The sequence below is a fragment of the Podarcis liolepis genome, assembly GCF_965112155.1.
Source record: "Podarcis liolepis genome assembly, chromosome: 13".
Lineage (NCBI taxonomy): Eukaryota > Metazoa > Chordata > Lepidosauria > Squamata > Lacertidae > Podarcis > Podarcis liolepis.
This window is the reverse complement of record NC_139573.1, coordinates 6,694,760-6,710,474: the sequence shown is the minus strand read 5'-3', so window position 1 is coordinate 6,710,474 and position 15,715 is coordinate 6,694,760. Positions and strand designations below refer to the sequence as shown.

The window sequence follows — 15,715 nt, the reverse complement described above, 5'->3', positions numbered from 1 at the left end:
AGCTCCTTGTGCGCCTTCTGCAGAGTGACCCTAGGCGCCTATCCTCGGGGGCTAAAAAACTCTGTTTTCATGCTTCTTGCGTGGCTGTAGGACACTGGAGATGGGGCTCCTCACTTTGGGGGGGGGCTGATTAACAAGTCTTCCTCTTCTTAAGCACCCCTCAAAATATTATTTTTAAAGTACAAAATACAAACGAGAACTGCTTGACGCTTAGTTCCGGGTCTCACCCTGTTGCCAAACTAACGTTCTCCTCTCTTTCTGGTCTCCCCGGCAGGCCTGGATATGAAATCACTGATTCCTGGCAAGATGTCTGTCTACCTGTGTAAGTTCCGACCTGCACACTATGAGGCCCTCGTGAGAGCTGGGTCGCTGAGGAAAGTGAGAGCTGCAGCGGATGAGGAGGGGAACTGACTGGGGCTGGAAAAACGGGGCTGGGGGCTACGCTTCGGGCAAGAGAGAAAGTCCGCTACCTGAACCGAGAGGACAATTCGGACCACGTTCCTCCCACCCACCCCTCCTTTCTTCCCCCTCTGCCAAACCGTCCAACTCCATTCAACATCTGGAATGGCTTTCGACACCCCGCGGCAGTCGGGAGCCTTGCGTGACATCACAGCAGGTCAGCCAATAGCAGCCGGGCCTGGGCAGAGAGGCTCCCTGCTGCGAAACAGCCAGGCGTTTGCTCTGTTACACAAGAACATAGAATGCATTGAGAATATATTTATTCATGCTGAAAGCTCAAAGGCCGTTCAATGGAGAGTGGCAGGGGGCAGGTTTGAGAGATGGGGGTGCTGGGAGAGAGAAAGGAAGTCTGAGGGGTACACAGTGTGGCCTCGCCCAAGCTAGAACACACCCACAACCCAGGGGCTTGGAGCTGCCAATTCCAGCAACCCCATCTGGAGGGTGCCACATATTGTGGATCTGCGGAACTCACCGCCCTTGCATAGTGTAACAGCGCCCGACAGAATGCTAAGACAGGGCTTCCCCGGAGTGGTTCTTGCACTACTCTCAGTGTGCATCAACCGCAGCGTCGCTATCGCTGGGGCCAGCCAGCGTCTGGAAGGGAGGTTGGTTGGACCTACCAGCAGCACGGCCAGAGGTGAAAAAACCCAATCCGGCAATGAAGAGGGATAGCTGGTGTTTGTTTTTGTTAAAGAGGGCTTTCCCCCTCCACCCCCCAACCCACTCTTTATCTCCATCGATTTCCATTTAGTCTCGCTCAGTTGTTGTGGAGTTTCCCCCATCTGGCTGATCAATTGAATTGATCTGCCAGCAGCTGGGAGTGAGGAGGGAGAAAGGGGACTGGCTGAGACGGGGATTCCCCTTCTCCCGCCCGCCTCCCTCTTTCGGAAATCCCTCTTTGGATCCGGCGAGAGAGACGCCCTCTGCCCTTCCGCCTGTGCAAAAGGGGAGCACCCATGGGTGTTGGGGCACCCACCTGGAGCAAAGGCGCCACCTGGTGGTGAGATGGTGTCATTGCAAGGGTTTTTCTCCACCCCACCCCATCCCTTCCCTGGGAGTGGAGTGCATTTTAGGGGGACCGTCAAGGAGGGAGGGGTACAGTAGGCCGCTCGCTCTTCATTTCCAGGCAGCCTCGGGGAATGAGTTGATTTCCTTGATCTGTTGCACCAGCGCTCCAGAGGGCAGAGTGTAGGCAAGTCGTAACCTCATTCGGAGTGGGAGCTGGAATCAGAAAGGGATAAGACTTACTTGACGCTGGGTGTATAATCTCTGCTTACAAACATTAAAAGCTGTGTTCTGCAAAACAGAAAGCTCTGGATTCGATGCTGCGGAAACCCCAGCGTTCATTCCTTTTTTACGAGAGCTAAGCCGCTAGTCCTTAATGTTGCTGGAAGAGTGAGGGTGACGTGTGTTGTGTTAAATGGGGAAAGAGAGTGAATTCGGGCGGCTGAGACTGCTGGAGAGTACCCTCCTTGGAGGAACAGGAAGTGACATCACCCTGGTGCCTGTTACGCTAACCAATGTGAAGTCAACCGGCAAGGGCAGAGGAGGAAGTGACATCACTGCTGTCTTTGTGATGTGGGAGTGTGACGGTGCCACTTCCTGTTTTCAGCGGGAAACATCCTTCGGATGCTGCCAACAGAAGTGGCCTGCAGGAAGCTTAAGTAATAGTCTCTGCACGTCGCTTCACATGAGTAGAGGAAGTGATGTCACCACCTTGTTTAAGCGATGGCCAGGCAGGAAATGACATCGCTGCTCAGATCACAGGTTAATTCCCACTCCCTGGCCGCACGTATATCCCTCCTCTCACTCTTCTTACCTTTTTGGGGTTCAATACTCGGATGAGCTGGGTGATGGGGGGCCCCCCCTGGCCTGGGACTGTAGAGCCACTCGGGGCCAGCAGCTCCACTTGGAACGACTGTTAGAAGAGGAGCAGGTGAAAGTCCAAACAATGCGTATCATTTTTTTTAAAAAAGCTTTTGACCCCTGCAAAATCCAGGGCTGTTTCCCTTCCTGCTTTCTCCCCTCCCTGCCCTGCAGAAGGATTTCATTTGCAATTTAAAACATTATGGCTGACAGCATTATCCCTTTGTATGATCCTTTTTTAAACCCTCCTCCAAGTTGGCCATGACTGCCTCCTGTGGCAGTGAGTTCCATAGTTCGTGTAAAGAATTATCGTATTTTTTGCTCTATAGCACTCACTCTTCCCCTCCTAAAAAGTAAGGGGAAATGTGTGTGCGTCTTATGGAGCGAATGCAGGCTGCGCAGCTATCCCAGAAGCCAGAACAGCAAGAGGGATCGCTGCTTTCGCTGCGCAGCGATCCCTCTTGTTGTTCTGGCTTCTGAGATTCAGAATATTTTTTTCCTTGTTTTCCTCCTCCAAAAACTAGGTGCGTCTTATGGTCTGGTGCGTCTTGTGGAGTGAAAAATACGGTGCTTCCTTTTGCCTGCCCAGAAACCCTTCGCTGGGCAACCTCTGGCACTGGGAGGAGCATAAAGGAGGCTGCCCCTCCTTCTTAAGAACACCAGCAGATTTTTCTTGGCTGCTGGGTGAGGCCAAAGGGGGTCCCCATCTATCCCAGCATCCTCTTCTCCCGGGGGCCCAGCGGATGCCCCACTGAGGAAGCCCACAAGCAAGACCCCACGGCCGCAGCGGTCCTCCTCAGTTGTGATTCCCAGCAACTCATATTCAGAAGCATCGCGGCCGCTGTGGCTCGTGGCCTCCTCTACGACCTCGCCCAAGAAGAAGAAGAGGAGTTTGGATTCGATATCCCGCTTTATCACTACCCTAGGGAGTCTCAAACATTCTCCTTTCCCTTCCTCCCCCACAACAAACACTCTGTGAGGTGAGTGGGGCTGAGAGACTTCAGAGAAGTGTGACTAGCCCAAGGTCACCCAGCAGCTGTATGTGGAGGAGCGGAGACGCGAACCCAGTTCCCCAGATTACGAGACTACCGCTCTTAACCACTACACCACACTGGCTCTCCAACACTCTTCTAAAGCCACCCGGGGCCTCACCTTGGGGACGGCCACTTGCAGACAAAACCCGGCCACATCGTGGGGGGTCCTGTTGGAGACGGTGGCCGTGATGAGCAGCAACGTGGGCTCCAGCGGCGGCCGCTCCATGGAAAATTCGACCAGCAGGCCGTCTTGTTCGTACGCAACCATGCGGGCGATGGCGGAGGCTGCGGGGAGGGAAGGGCGGCCAGCTAAGTCTAGTTCCCCTCTGGCCAACCACCCTGTGAGGTACAGAAAGTCCCCAGAGCCATGCCAAGCCAGGGCACACCTGAGCATGTGCAAAGGGCCTTGCGCTCGCCTGAGTAACCCCAGGCAGCGTACACAGGACTGGCACTGTGACCTTCCAGCTCAGAGGCTGTGGCTTTTGGGTCCCCCTGGAGGAAGAGGCCTCTTTTGACCATTCACAATAATATGTGGCCCACATGGCTAAGCAGGGAGCAGCCTGGTCTTTTCTGTATTTTTCTCTGGAAATGCTGTGAGTGCCATTCGTAGAAGGGGTTTCATTGGACCCTGTAGCTTTCCCTTTGTTGCATTACTCAAAACAGAGCAGCTTTCAGTAATAATAATAATAACAATAATAATAATAATAATAATAATAATAAGTGCTATTTTTCTAGGAAAAAAGGAGCCGAACTCACCACAAACACCTCCCTCCTTCTCTTAGAATGGCAATGATGCCCACCTGGAAATGCCGGAACTTGAGTTCCAGCTGAAAAAAGCCCTAATAATATTCATTATTATTATTTCTTATTCCCTGCCCACCTGACTGGGTTACCTCAGCCACTCTGGGCGGCTCCCAACTGAATATTAAAACAGGATAAAACATCAAACATTTAAAGCTTCCCTAAACAGGGCTACCTTCAGATGTCTTAGAAGACAGGTAGCTGCTTATTTCCTTCACATCTGCTGGGAGGGCGTTCCACAGGGCCCTCTGCCTGGTTCCCTGCAAGCTCACTTCTCGCAGTGAGGGAACCGCCAGAAGGCCCTCAGAGCTGGACCTCAGCTGAACGATGGGGGTGGAGATGCTTCTTCAGGTATACAGGTATATTTTAGTGCTCATTGTTAAAACACAACAAGAGCGCTATAGCTGTTGTTAAAGGGGGGCAGTGCTTTTGCTCAGAAACACCCATGTGAGATGGAGCTCTCCTCACTTTATTTCTTCTGTCCTGAAGACCCCCAGAGGGCAGTGAGGGAATGAAAGAATATTTGTGGGGGGGGGGGGAGTTGTCCTTTGCAGACTCGCCTGAAAGGGTCTTGTCAAGAATCGAGCCGCAAAAAGCAAGCAGTTCCTTCCCCACCAGCAAAGAGCTCTTAGGTCAACATACCTGGGGCTTTCAGATCGCCAAGGAAATCGAGGAAGGATTCCACTGCCGGGGTGCCAGGGCTGGGCTGGGCTGGAGGGGGATCTGCGGGGCCTCCGAGGAGATCCAAAAGATCAGAGACCTACAGGGGAAGCAAGGGAGTGTTGAAGAGGGGGTGGCGAGGTTGGGGGGATTCCCATCACAGGGCACCAGTGCAGAGAGCTCTGGCAAAGGCATGCAGTGATAATCTGGGAAAGGAGAGGCAACAGAACCAGCACAGCCACTGCCGGGGGGGGGGGGCACATTAAAATAGGGCTGTGGGTGTTCAGACCACTTTAAAATTGCTGAAAGTATTTGTGGGTCACTTAGTGGTTTTTCAGCCAGTGGTTTAGCCATTTTTATGTTCTGTGCTAGATGTGGAAGCAAGCCAGTCAGCTGGGAGGCATATAAATGATAAAACCAATATTTAAAATTGATTAATTAAATATTTCTGCCACGGACTGCATGGATAAAGCTCACGAGCCACAGGTGGTTCACAAGCTGCACTTTCGAAACGCCTCCTTTAAAAATCAAGGCTTGAGTTCAGGTTTCACCCCCACCGACCCGGTTCGGTTCCAGTTCAGTTCAGCCTTTCTGTGGCGCAGCAACAAGCTCGCTGTCCGCCCAACTGATTCGTGTAAGGAAAGAGTCGAGATGATACAGGATTCCGGTTTTATAAAAGGAGGTGGGCCAAATTAACAGCTGGGCTCTTCAAAATCCAGCATTACGTTTGGGTTCTGCTGTGGTGCTGCCAGTCTAGGGGAAGCCAAGATTGACCATCTCTGAAAACCAAATCCTTATTTGGAATTGGTAATTCTGGATTACGCGCTGCTCCCCGCTCCAAAATGTCACCTTGCCGTCAAGTTTGGGGTTTGCCCTGCTCCCAAGTGCCCCCTGGTGCCAACCGCTTGCCAAAGTAATTCCCCACCTGGCCAGAGTCCTGTTGCTGGACGTCGCTGGGCGCTGGCGCCACCTCCAGGATTTGAGGAGCAACAGCGCCCTCTCTTCCATTCTGCTCTTTTTCGCTTCCTTCCTCGGCGTAGCCAGTTTTGTCGACTAAGGGCATCTTCTCCAGGACGGATGCTCTGGCAGGAAGAAAGGAAGAAAATGGAGAGATACGGGCCTTTTGTGGGGATTTATTTGGCAAGAGATGGGACGCGGGTGGCGCTATGGGTTAAACCACAGAGCCTAAGACTTGCCGATCAGAAGGTTGGCGGTTCGAATCCTCGCAACGGGGTGAGCTCCCGTTGCTCAGTCCCTGCTCCTGCCAACCTAGCAGTTCAAAAGCATGTCAAAGTGCAAGTAGATAAATAGGTACCGCTCTGGCGGGAAGGTAAACGGTGTTTCCGTGCGCTGCTCTGGTTCGCCAGAAGCGGCTTAGTCCTGCTGGCCACATGACCCGGAAGCTGTACGCCGGCTCCCTCGGCCAGTAAAGCGAGATGAGCGCCGCAACCCCAGAGTCATCCGTGACTGGACCTAATGGTCAGGGGTCCCTATACCTTTACTTGGCAAGAGAGTGGGGAAGCAGGGTAGGAGAGAGATTTTATCTGCCGGTGACTTGGCTCGGCTGTTTCCGCTGTCAACCCTCCTCACCCATCCTATGACCTGCGTGTCAGGAATAAAAGTTTCCAAACCAGATTTTGGTGCTGGTCTTCCTCTGTGGAGGTTTAGCCGCTGAGGGCTTCCTGTGAGCACCCACAAAGAATGTTTGCAAAGACTGTCAAGGCAGAAGGCCATTCGGAGCAAAGTTTTCAGCGCTCGAAGTTGGACAGGGTGAAATGGGGAAGCTAGCTAAAAAAATGGGTGTTGTGTGAATGGAAGCGCCCACACAGAAGGTCAGAATATGCAGAGCACCCGAGAACGAGAGCAGTTTCAGGCTCCCATCTTTTGCGAGGAGTACCTTAGGTGGTCGTACTTCCGGAAGAGGGCGTTGTACTCAACCGCCCGCTGCTGGAGCTCCACATCGTGGCAGCTGCAGTAAATGGAAACCAGGCTCCGGATCCGACTTCTCGAGACGGGCAGGGCAGGAAAAAAGAATTGAGGGGAAGAGGTTATGAGCAGCCTCTGCTTCGGGCAGAGAAGCAGGACACAGAATGAGGCGGGAAATATTACAGAGGCAAATCAGTTCAAAAGGCCTCACAGGATGGTCCAACACTTGCCACTGCTACACCCTGCCAATCGTAGAGTCGTAGGATTGTAGAGTTGGAAGGGAACCCAGGAGTCATCTAGCCCAACCCGCCTGCAGTGCAGGAATTGCGGAATCCCTGACAGATGGCCCATCCAACCTCTGTTTCCAAAACCTGCAATGAAGGAGAGCCCACTGCCTTCTGGGGGAGTCCTTTCCCCTGTCAAACAGCTCTTGCCACCAGAACACTCATCCTTATGTATTAAGTCAGAATCTGCTTGGCATTTGAATTCCGTGGGCTCCCAAAGATCACCAGTGGTTTAAATGTTTAATAGACTACAGTGGTACCTCGGGTTACATACGCTTCAGGTTACAGACTCTGCTAACCCAGAAATAGTGCTTCAGGTTAAGAACTTTGCTTCAGGATGAGAACAGAAATTGTGCTCTGGCAGCAGGAGGCCCCATTAGCTAAAGTGGTGCTTCAGGTTAAGAACACTTTCAGGTTAAGAACGGACCTCCGGAACGAATTAAGTACTTAACCCGAGGTACCCCTGTATTGTATTTTAATATTTTGTTGGAAGCTGCCCAGAGTGACTGGGGAAACCCAGCCAGATGGGCGGGGTATAAATATTATATTATTGTTGTTGTTATTGTTATTATTGTTATGACGTCCACCCCTGCCCCTGAGGCCTGGCTTAGGAAGAGGGGAAGTTGAGGCTGCGAGCCTAAACCAATCACACAATTCCCCACTCCTCCCAAAGAATCCTGGAAACCTTTGCTTGCTAAGGGTGCTGGGAGCTGTAGCTCAAACTACAACTCCCAGGGTTGCAGGCTATGGTGCGTCCGCAGCCTTAACCCGTGGCGAACCTGCGAGGGTGGGAATGTCGGCGGTGAGCTCACTTGATGTCGCTGCCCTGCAGACGGGTCCCGAGCTTCATGAGGGCGGTGAGGGCGTAGGCTCTGGTGCCCGGCAGCGAGAGGTGCGACTGCAGCACTCGCTCCAACATGGAGACCATTTCCTCTGGGTCCACCTGCCGTAGTGGGAGAGAAGGGGGAGAAAGAAGGAGGAGGAAAAGCCACAATGAAGTGGGGTGGTTTTTCCCCAGGGGGTGTGAGCAAACTTCCCCCACTCAATGTTCCCCGCAAAATGCCCACCCTCAATTTCTGACTCCTCACCTGAGTGGGCTCCACCTCTTCACAGCTGCCGTCCAATAAGAGGTTGCCGTATTCACCGATGCACCAGGTAGCGACTTGGACCAAGGGTTGCTGGGAGGGGGAAAAGAGAGAGGGAGGGCTCCAGCTGAAAAGGCTTTTCGATTAAGCAAGCCTACAAACCTGTACATTTGACGTGCATTTTAATATGCAATTCTGAAGGGTGGATTTCTTTTAGGGGGACTTTTTAATATATAATTTTATGGGTAATTTGAATGTCTTCTACTGGGATCTGCTGCCTCTGCTCGCCAACCTTTCATATCCTCTTAAAAAAAACACCTCCCACGTTATTTTATTATTATTTATTACATTTATATTTTCTCCCAAGGAGCTCAAGGTAGTGCACGTGGTTCTGCTCCCCCACAACAATCCTGTGAAGTAGGTTAGCTAAGAGACAACAACTGGCCCAATGCTGATAAGAGCAGCGTGACGACAGCCTTACATTTCTATTTGTATAGGAAGAACAGCTTAGAGGTTTTGGTGCAAAGCATTATAGAAATTCTGCTCAGTTAATAAAAAACTTTGAGTGGAACTCACTTGCAAGTAAGTGGGCACAGGATACATAGCCTCACTCTTCCCCTTCTGGTTCTCTATGCCCCGCTCCCCCATCACCCCCTCCCCAATCTCATACCTGAGAGATATCTTGGGTCAGGGCCTTGTATAGCTGTTGAACCGCATAGCCGTGAAGCTCCTTTGCCCCTCCGATGAGGTGGATGAGGTTGGGCACCGCGTCGTCACGTACGTAGGAGCCAGCCTGCAGAGATTAAGGAGAGGAACCGTGGGTGTGAGCTACGCTCATTCTCAGAGATACGTCTCTGCTTGGCCCTTCCTTCCCTTAAAAAGAGTTCAACAGATCCCTCCTCCTCCACACAAGCCCAAACTACCAAGGACTTGGCTCTGAAGGCACTCCAAGGAATCTGGGCTGCTATTGGTGGGCTCTATGTGAAGGGGGGAGGGCCTTGAAACTCACTTTTTCAACACACCTAGAATGGCAGTTTCAATGGGTGCTGGAAACAGGGAGAGGAAAATAAATATTAAAGCCTGAAAAATGTTCATAGTAGGGGGTGTTTTGGGTGCCTGAGAATGTCAGCTTTCTGTTTCTTGCCTCTCCCAAAAGAAAAGAAGAAAGTTTCTAGTCCAGATGGTGGAGAAGCTTCTTCAAACACAACCCCTTGCGAGAGGAAGGCCTTTCCTTGAGCCACACAGCTTTCCGCGGCTCCCCAAGGATCCTAGCCCCCACCCCAGCCTCCATCTTACCATGGTCAGAACCTGTAGGATGGTGTCGATGTGCCAACGCTTGCTGGGCGCAAACCTGAAGTAGGTGGGGGAAGAAAACGAGAAGAGCAGGAATGTCTTTAGACCTATTGCTCTGCCTGAAAGTGCCCCTCACGCTGTCAGAGCATGTCAATTTAAAGGGTGGAACTTAATTTTTGCTAATTTCTTCAGGAAGGGAGGGCCTTAAAAATACGTTTTTGGGTGTGAGGAATTCAAATCTGCTATTATTTTTGTGGTGGGACAACATTCAGCTTGGCGAATCTACGTTTGATTAGAAAGCACATAAACTGCTTTCCCAGAAAACCAAAGACTTTGATTTCGCCTTCTGAAAATGTCAGGTAATGCTGAATAATAATAAAAATGAACAATAATTTTTTTAATGTGCTGTATAATATAACTGCACGCGCTCGTTTGTAATTATTTCTGTGCAATTTTACATGCGTTTCACTTACCAAGGAGAACCAAATCTTATTAATTTAACCAAGACATCTTTTGAATTCCCAAGTCTTAGGTCACAGAATTGGAGAGTGGCAGGAATCCTTTGCCCAACGACCCTAAGATTAAGAGTCTCTTGCACTGCCATGAGCGCAAAAGCTGCAAAATTCAACTCCCTCCCCCCACCCAAAAAAAACCTGCCCTGGATTGCTCTACAATGCCCCCTACGGGCAACGGCCGGACCCGACTCACTTCTCAGCGGCCAGGAATATTCCGGAAGCGCAGTCCGACTTCAGCTCCGGAGCGCAGGTGTCCAGGAAAACCAGCAACTCTTTTGTGGTCGTCCTCACGTTGCTGCCGCTCACCAGGGCGAGGCTCAGCTGTAGGGCTCGCCTGAGGAAGGAGGGAGAAGCGAGCAATTCTCCCGACTCAGAGACATCGTCTCCCGGAGCCTCGGCCCTGTCTTTCCCCCTTGTCTTGTTGTAAACAAAAATCGCCCTTTTCCCTTACGGGGTATCCAAGAGCCCATTTAGAGTCCTTACATAGCTTCCCTATTGGTAGGAGAGAATAACAGAGGCCAACCAGAGAATATTGAGAAGCAAAGCAGCTAGTAAGCTTGGTCTTTATTGATCTGTTGCAACAGGGTGCTCCCCTCACCTGCAGGAGAGAGGAGCGACCCAGAAAAATGGCGTGCAAGGCCTTATAAAGACTTTTGAAATTGCCACCCTGTAGATCAAGACCACCCCCAGAAACATCATACATGCATCACAGAAGGGGTGTAACCTAAGACCACCCCTCAGATACATCGCACCTACATCACAGAAAAGGCGGTCTAAAACAGAAATTTGAATGTTGTTTTTCTCCTGTCTGGCAGGTTACTTGATTGGATTGCCAGGGGAGCCTGTCCAGTCTTTTGTAATGATAAATACTTAGTTCCTGGGCCAGGTCACAGGCTCACACCCTATTCAAATTACAGATAGTGTTGGTCTGCCATAGTCAAAATTAAAAAAATTCCTTCCAGTAGCACCTTAAAGACCAACTAAGTTAGTTCTTGGTATGAGCTTTCGTGTGCATGCACACTTCTTCAGATACACTTCTTCAGTATTCAGATCTGAATACTTCAGATTCTGTGTATCTGAAGAAGTGTGCATGCAAACGAAAGCTCATACCAAGAACTAACTTAGTTGGTCTTTAAGGTGCTACTGGAAGGAATTACCCTATTCAAACACAGACATACCCTTAAGACAGGATTTGTGAAGGAAAAGACAATGGGAGGTTTCCCACTTTGACCTTGCAGAGAAAACATTTGCTCAGTTTAGGAATCAAAACGACTTCAGGTCGGTCTTCCTGTGCTGATCTATGTACGTGCGGTTATGAACATTACCAGATATCGAAGACCTCGAAATTCCTATCACAGTCTCACCTCTTCACCGTGGGATCCGGGTCGGCCAGGCATTCAAGGACTGTGGCCCGGTGCCTCTGAACAGCACTGTTTTCTTCTTGCAGCAATTTCTGTAGAGATGTTAGAGCCACGTATCTAAAGGGAAGATTCCCCCCGACAAGAGAAAAATAAATAAATCACATCTTGAGAGGGAGAGCTTAATCCATCACATTTACATCCTGTGTTTCCTTCCAGGCGCTCGGGGCGATCCTTCGCCCTCGCTGTTTTATCCGCACAACAACCCTGCGAGGTGGGATAGGCTGAGAGAAGGGTGACTGGGGCCCAAGAATGCTTCATGGCCGAGCGGGAATTCGAACCCTGTTCTCCCAGGCCCTTTAACCAGGGAAGCGGCACAAAGAAGACCGTCCGCAGCCAATGAAGTCGGAAGCATTTCTCCTTGATTCGCTTCAAGATGGAAAGGGGACGCTGCCGGGTGGGAGGCAAGGGGGGAAACAGGCGGCTGTGGCATGGGCAGCCAAAATGGCGGCCGGCGAGGCCCTAAAACAACCTCTGTCAGGGCGGCCGGGAGATCCGAGCAAATCTGAATTAAGCGTGTGGCAAATTAATTTCACGCACTGTTTCAACGGGGAAGAAAAGACGCGCCGCGCCCCTGAGGATGCATTTTAATAGGCCGAGTTATCGCGCCGCTGCTTCTCATGCGCCGTGGAAAAGGGGTGGCTGCCTTATCTTGTGGGGGGGGGGAGATATTTGAGGAATTGCCTCCGTCCCTCATTTTCCCTCAGCCGTGAGGCCATTGGCGGCGACTCATGAGGTAACCTGAGGGTCTCTGGGCACGCTCCCTCTCCCAGACCGGCGTCTACAGAACGGGCCTCAAAGAATTAGGAGAAGGGGGCAGATCATGAAGGGGAAATAAGGGATCTGCAATGGCAGTGAGGAAGGCGAGTCGAGGGTTGAGACAACACAGCCCTATGCGCTGTGGGCCGGTGTGGGTCGGGGGCCAGAGCACTGGACCAGGAACCAGGAGACTAGGGTTCAAAAATTCGCTCGAGGCCCCTGATTGCAGGCGCCATCTTCCAACATCCTACCCTCTTCTCAAATTTCAGTGGTCCCAAGAAGATGTCAGGCCGCAGAATCAAAGAATCATAAAGGGTTCCAAGGGTCATCTAGTCCAACCCCCCGTGATGCGGGAATCGTGACTAGATCCTGCACGGCAGATGCCCTTCCAATCTCTGCTTAAAAACCTCTGTAGGAACCAAGCGCCGCGTTTTAAAAGGAGCCAGGGCGAAACGTGTTATAAGGAGACTCGGCCCCAAAATATATTTTCAAAATTCCGACAGGAAAATTTCAGGTGATTGTTGGGACGGCGTTTCCTCCCAGCTCTATCTGGGTCATTCCAGTGCTTTGTTTGTTTCGTGGTGGTTTTTGTACCTGATATTCCGGTCCTTGTTAAGGAGAAATCGCCCGAGGATATTTATAGCGAGAACCTGGGTGTGGAAAAGAGAAGTGTCCTTAATTCCCAAAATGTACCATTTGTATGAGCTGAGGGGGCAGAGGAAGAACGGAAAAGCTTCAGAACAAGCAGATTCTAGCTTGGGATAGCTGGATGTGGAAGACTTTGGGGCTTGGGGGCCGCACTCCCTCAAAAGCAACCTTTCAGGGGCCGCAGACCAGAGGCAGCAAGTGGGCGAAAGTGGCTAGAACAACAGATACAGGTCTTAGAATCATAGAATCATAGAGTTGGAAGAGACCACAAGGGCCATCGAGTCCAACCCCCTGCCAAGCAGGAAACACCATCAGAGCACTCCTGACATATGGTTGTCAAGCCTCTGCTTAAAGACCTCCAAAGGAGGAGACTCCACCACACTCCTTGGCAGCAAATTCCACTGTCAAACAGCTCTTACTGTCAGGAAGTTCTTCCTAATGTTTAGGTGGAATCTTCTTTCTTGTAGTTTGGATCCATTGCTCCGTGTCCGCTTCTCTGGAGCAGCAGAAAACAACCTTTCTCCCTCCTCTATGTGACATCCTTTTATATATTTGAACATGGCTATCATATCACCCCTTAACCTCCTCTTCTCCAGGCTAAACATGCCCAGCTCCCTTAGCCGTTCCTCATAAGGCATCGTTTCCAGGCCTTTGACCATTTTGGTTGCCCTCCTCTGGACACATTCCAGTTTGTCAGTGTCCTTCTTGAACTGTGGTGCCCAGAACTGGACACAGTACTCCAGGTGAGGTCTGACCAGAGCAGAATACAGTGGCCCTATTACTTCCCTTTATCTAGATGCTATACTCCTATTGATGCAGCCCAGAATTGCATTGGCTTTTTTAGCTGCCGCGTCACACTGTTGGCTCATGTCAAGTTTGTGGTCAACCAAGACTCCTAGATCCTTTTCACATGTACTGCTCTCAAGCCAGGTGTCCCCCATCTTATCCTTGTACAGGTTGCCACCCGAGCCGCACAAATCTCAAAGGTTTATGGAAACAGACGCACAGACCCCAAAGACCTCTCCATCCTCTTTCCAGGAAAGCGAGATTTATCACTGCGGTTCTCCAGCGAGGCAGAACTACCGGAGGATGGTGTGGCTTTGGGAGAGGACTTCTGGGGCCAAACAGAGACGTCTGGAGGGCCGTTTTGATATCAGGGGCCTGAAGTTCCCCACGATCAGTTTTGATCGTATGTGGGGTCTAGAAATGGGAAGCGCCATCATCGCACCAGGAGGCGCCCAGAATATTCCATTTGCACCCAAACAACCCAACATCCTCCCAAAAGATCTGAACGCAAGAGGTGCAGGATCAGCCCAGCCCACCTGGCCCGTACGAATCCCCCATACCCGTAGGCCGCTGGTCGAGCGGATGCCCATGATGGTCAGCACCGTCTCGTACAAGATGGCGTTGCCCACGTTCCGCGTTGTCTCCGTGTTGGTGGCCACCTGGGAAGAAGCGGAGGGGTTGGCAGCCTTGCTGGCTTTTGGTGTGGGTCGTTCCCCCGCCCCGCTCTCCCCCCGCAGGCCTTCACCTTTGTCTCCCTCTTCGCTGACGGCAACCACCCCCCCCAAATGGTACAGCCCTTGCTAACGAAGGGTTCTAGGTCATACAATCTAGACCAGGCCTAGCAAAGTTTTAATCGAAACGTGGAGGCTAAATGGACCCCCCGTTTTGTTCATGGTGAAGCGAACTCTGTTCTCCAGAGTCCTCTAAATGTCTCTCTTCCCTCCCTCACCCAGGGCACCCTTTCCAGCCCCAGCAACAACCGTTGGGCTCACCTGAGCCAAGGAATCGTTCATGGCGTCGCTGGCGTCTTCGTTGTCCTTTCCCAGAATCCTTAGCAGTCGCAGGATCTGTACCTGGGTGGAGAGATGTTATCAGGGAGGTGTGGATGGAGTAAAGCCCTGTTTAGGGAAGCTTTTAATGTTTAATAGACTATTATATTTTAATATTCTGTTGGAAGCCGCCCGGAGTGGCTGGGGAAACCCAGCCAGATGGGCGGGGTATAAATACAGTGGTGCCTCGCAAGACAAAAAGAATCCGTTCTGTGATTCTCTTCGTCTAGCGGTTTTTTCGTCTTGCGAAGCAAGCCCATTGACGGATTAGCGGATTAGAGCTATTAGCGGCTTTTAGCGGCTTATCGGATCAGCTGATAAGCGGCTTAGTGGCTTAGAAAAAGGGGGGGAGGGGGAAAAACCCGCAGGAACTCGCAAGACATTTTCGTCTTGCGAAGCAATCCCATAGGAGATTCGTTTTGCGAAGCACCTCCAAAACAGAAAACTCTTTCGTCTAGCGAGTTTTCCGTCTGGCGAGGCATTCGTCTTGCGGGGCACCACTGTAATAAATTATTATTATTATTATTATTATTATTATTATGAAGAGGAGGTGACTTTAAAAGGAGGCAAAGAGAGGGAAAGCTCCACTCTCTCCCTCAGCTCAGTCGCTGAGCAGTCAAACTCGCCACCCTTCTGGTCACGGAGGCATGCTAAGCCCAGCCACATTTTATTGTCTCACCCTATTTGTATCCCACAAGCTCGATGCCCCCTTCCCTCCCTCCCCATTTTATCCTCACAACCACCCTGTGAGGTAGGCTAGGCTGAGGCGCTGTGATGGGTCAAGGCCACCTGGTGAGTCACGGTTTGAACTCTGGTCTCCCAGCATCTGAACCACTAATCCCCACTGACTCAAGGCTACAGCTCCTGGTATTCCCAGGTGGTCTCCCATCCAGGTATTCACCAGCCCTGACCCTGCTTAGCTTCCAAGATCAGTCGAGATAGGGGTGTCCGGGCTAATACAGACGTCTCCCCACTTACGGGAGAGGGGTTCATAGCTGTCAACCATCCCTTATTTGGCGGGAAAGTCCCTTATCCCAGCGCCGTGTCCCGCTGCTGTCCCTTATTGATGATGTCCCTTAAATTTCCCGGGTTTCAAAGGAAGCAGCTCCTCTCCCTCGCTCCCTGCCGGCCC

General features: G+C 51.3%; 2 protein-coding genes across 8 annotated transcripts in view; one reads left to right on the top strand and one right to left on the bottom strand.

Moving 5' to 3' along the window:
- Window positions 1-1,769, top strand: part of THTPA (thiamine triphosphatase) — a 55,312-nt gene extending 53,543 nt beyond the window's left edge. Inside the window, exon 4 of the mRNA XM_083472884.1 lies at window positions 275-1,769. Within this exon, the coding sequence (XP_083329010.1) occupies window positions 275-411 (137 nt within the window). The 3' untranslated portion in view covers window positions 412-1,769. The remainder of the gene's footprint in view (window positions 1-274) is intronic.
- The window catches only part of AP1G2 (adaptor related protein complex 1 subunit gamma 2), a 29,002-nt gene continuing 13,989 nt past the window's right edge, over window positions 703-15,715 (bottom strand). For 3 of the 7 annotated variants that reach the window (XM_083472592.1, XM_083472593.1, XM_083472591.1), the window contains exons 8-22: window positions 14,527-14,607; window positions 14,095-14,193; window positions 12,695-12,750; window positions 11,288-11,401; window positions 10,117-10,257; window positions 9,412-9,466; window positions 8,786-8,908; window positions 8,119-8,208; window positions 7,843-7,973; window positions 6,718-6,825; window positions 5,746-5,902; window positions 4,803-4,920; window positions 3,478-3,644; window positions 2,279-2,377; window positions 703-1,680 (exon numbers count right to left, since the gene is read on the bottom strand). In XM_083472592.1, coding sequence (XP_083328718.1) covers window positions 1,576-1,680; window positions 2,279-2,377; window positions 3,478-3,644; window positions 4,803-4,920; window positions 5,746-5,902; window positions 6,718-6,825; window positions 7,843-7,973; window positions 8,119-8,208; window positions 8,786-8,908; window positions 9,412-9,466; window positions 10,117-10,257; window positions 11,288-11,401; window positions 12,695-12,750; window positions 14,095-14,193; window positions 14,527-14,607 — 1,644 coding nt within the window. In that variant the 3' untranslated portion in view covers window positions 703-1,575. Of the gene's footprint in view, window positions 1,681-2,278; window positions 2,378-2,420; window positions 3,186-3,432; window positions 3,645-4,802; window positions 4,921-5,745; window positions 5,903-6,717; window positions 6,826-7,842; window positions 7,974-8,118; window positions 8,209-8,785; window positions 8,909-9,411; window positions 9,467-10,116; window positions 10,258-11,287; window positions 11,402-12,694; window positions 12,751-14,094; window positions 14,194-14,526; window positions 14,608-15,715 lie in introns of those variants that run through there. The other 4 variants (XM_083472595.1, XM_083472594.1, XM_083472597.1 and 1 more) reach the window with 2 other exon arrangements.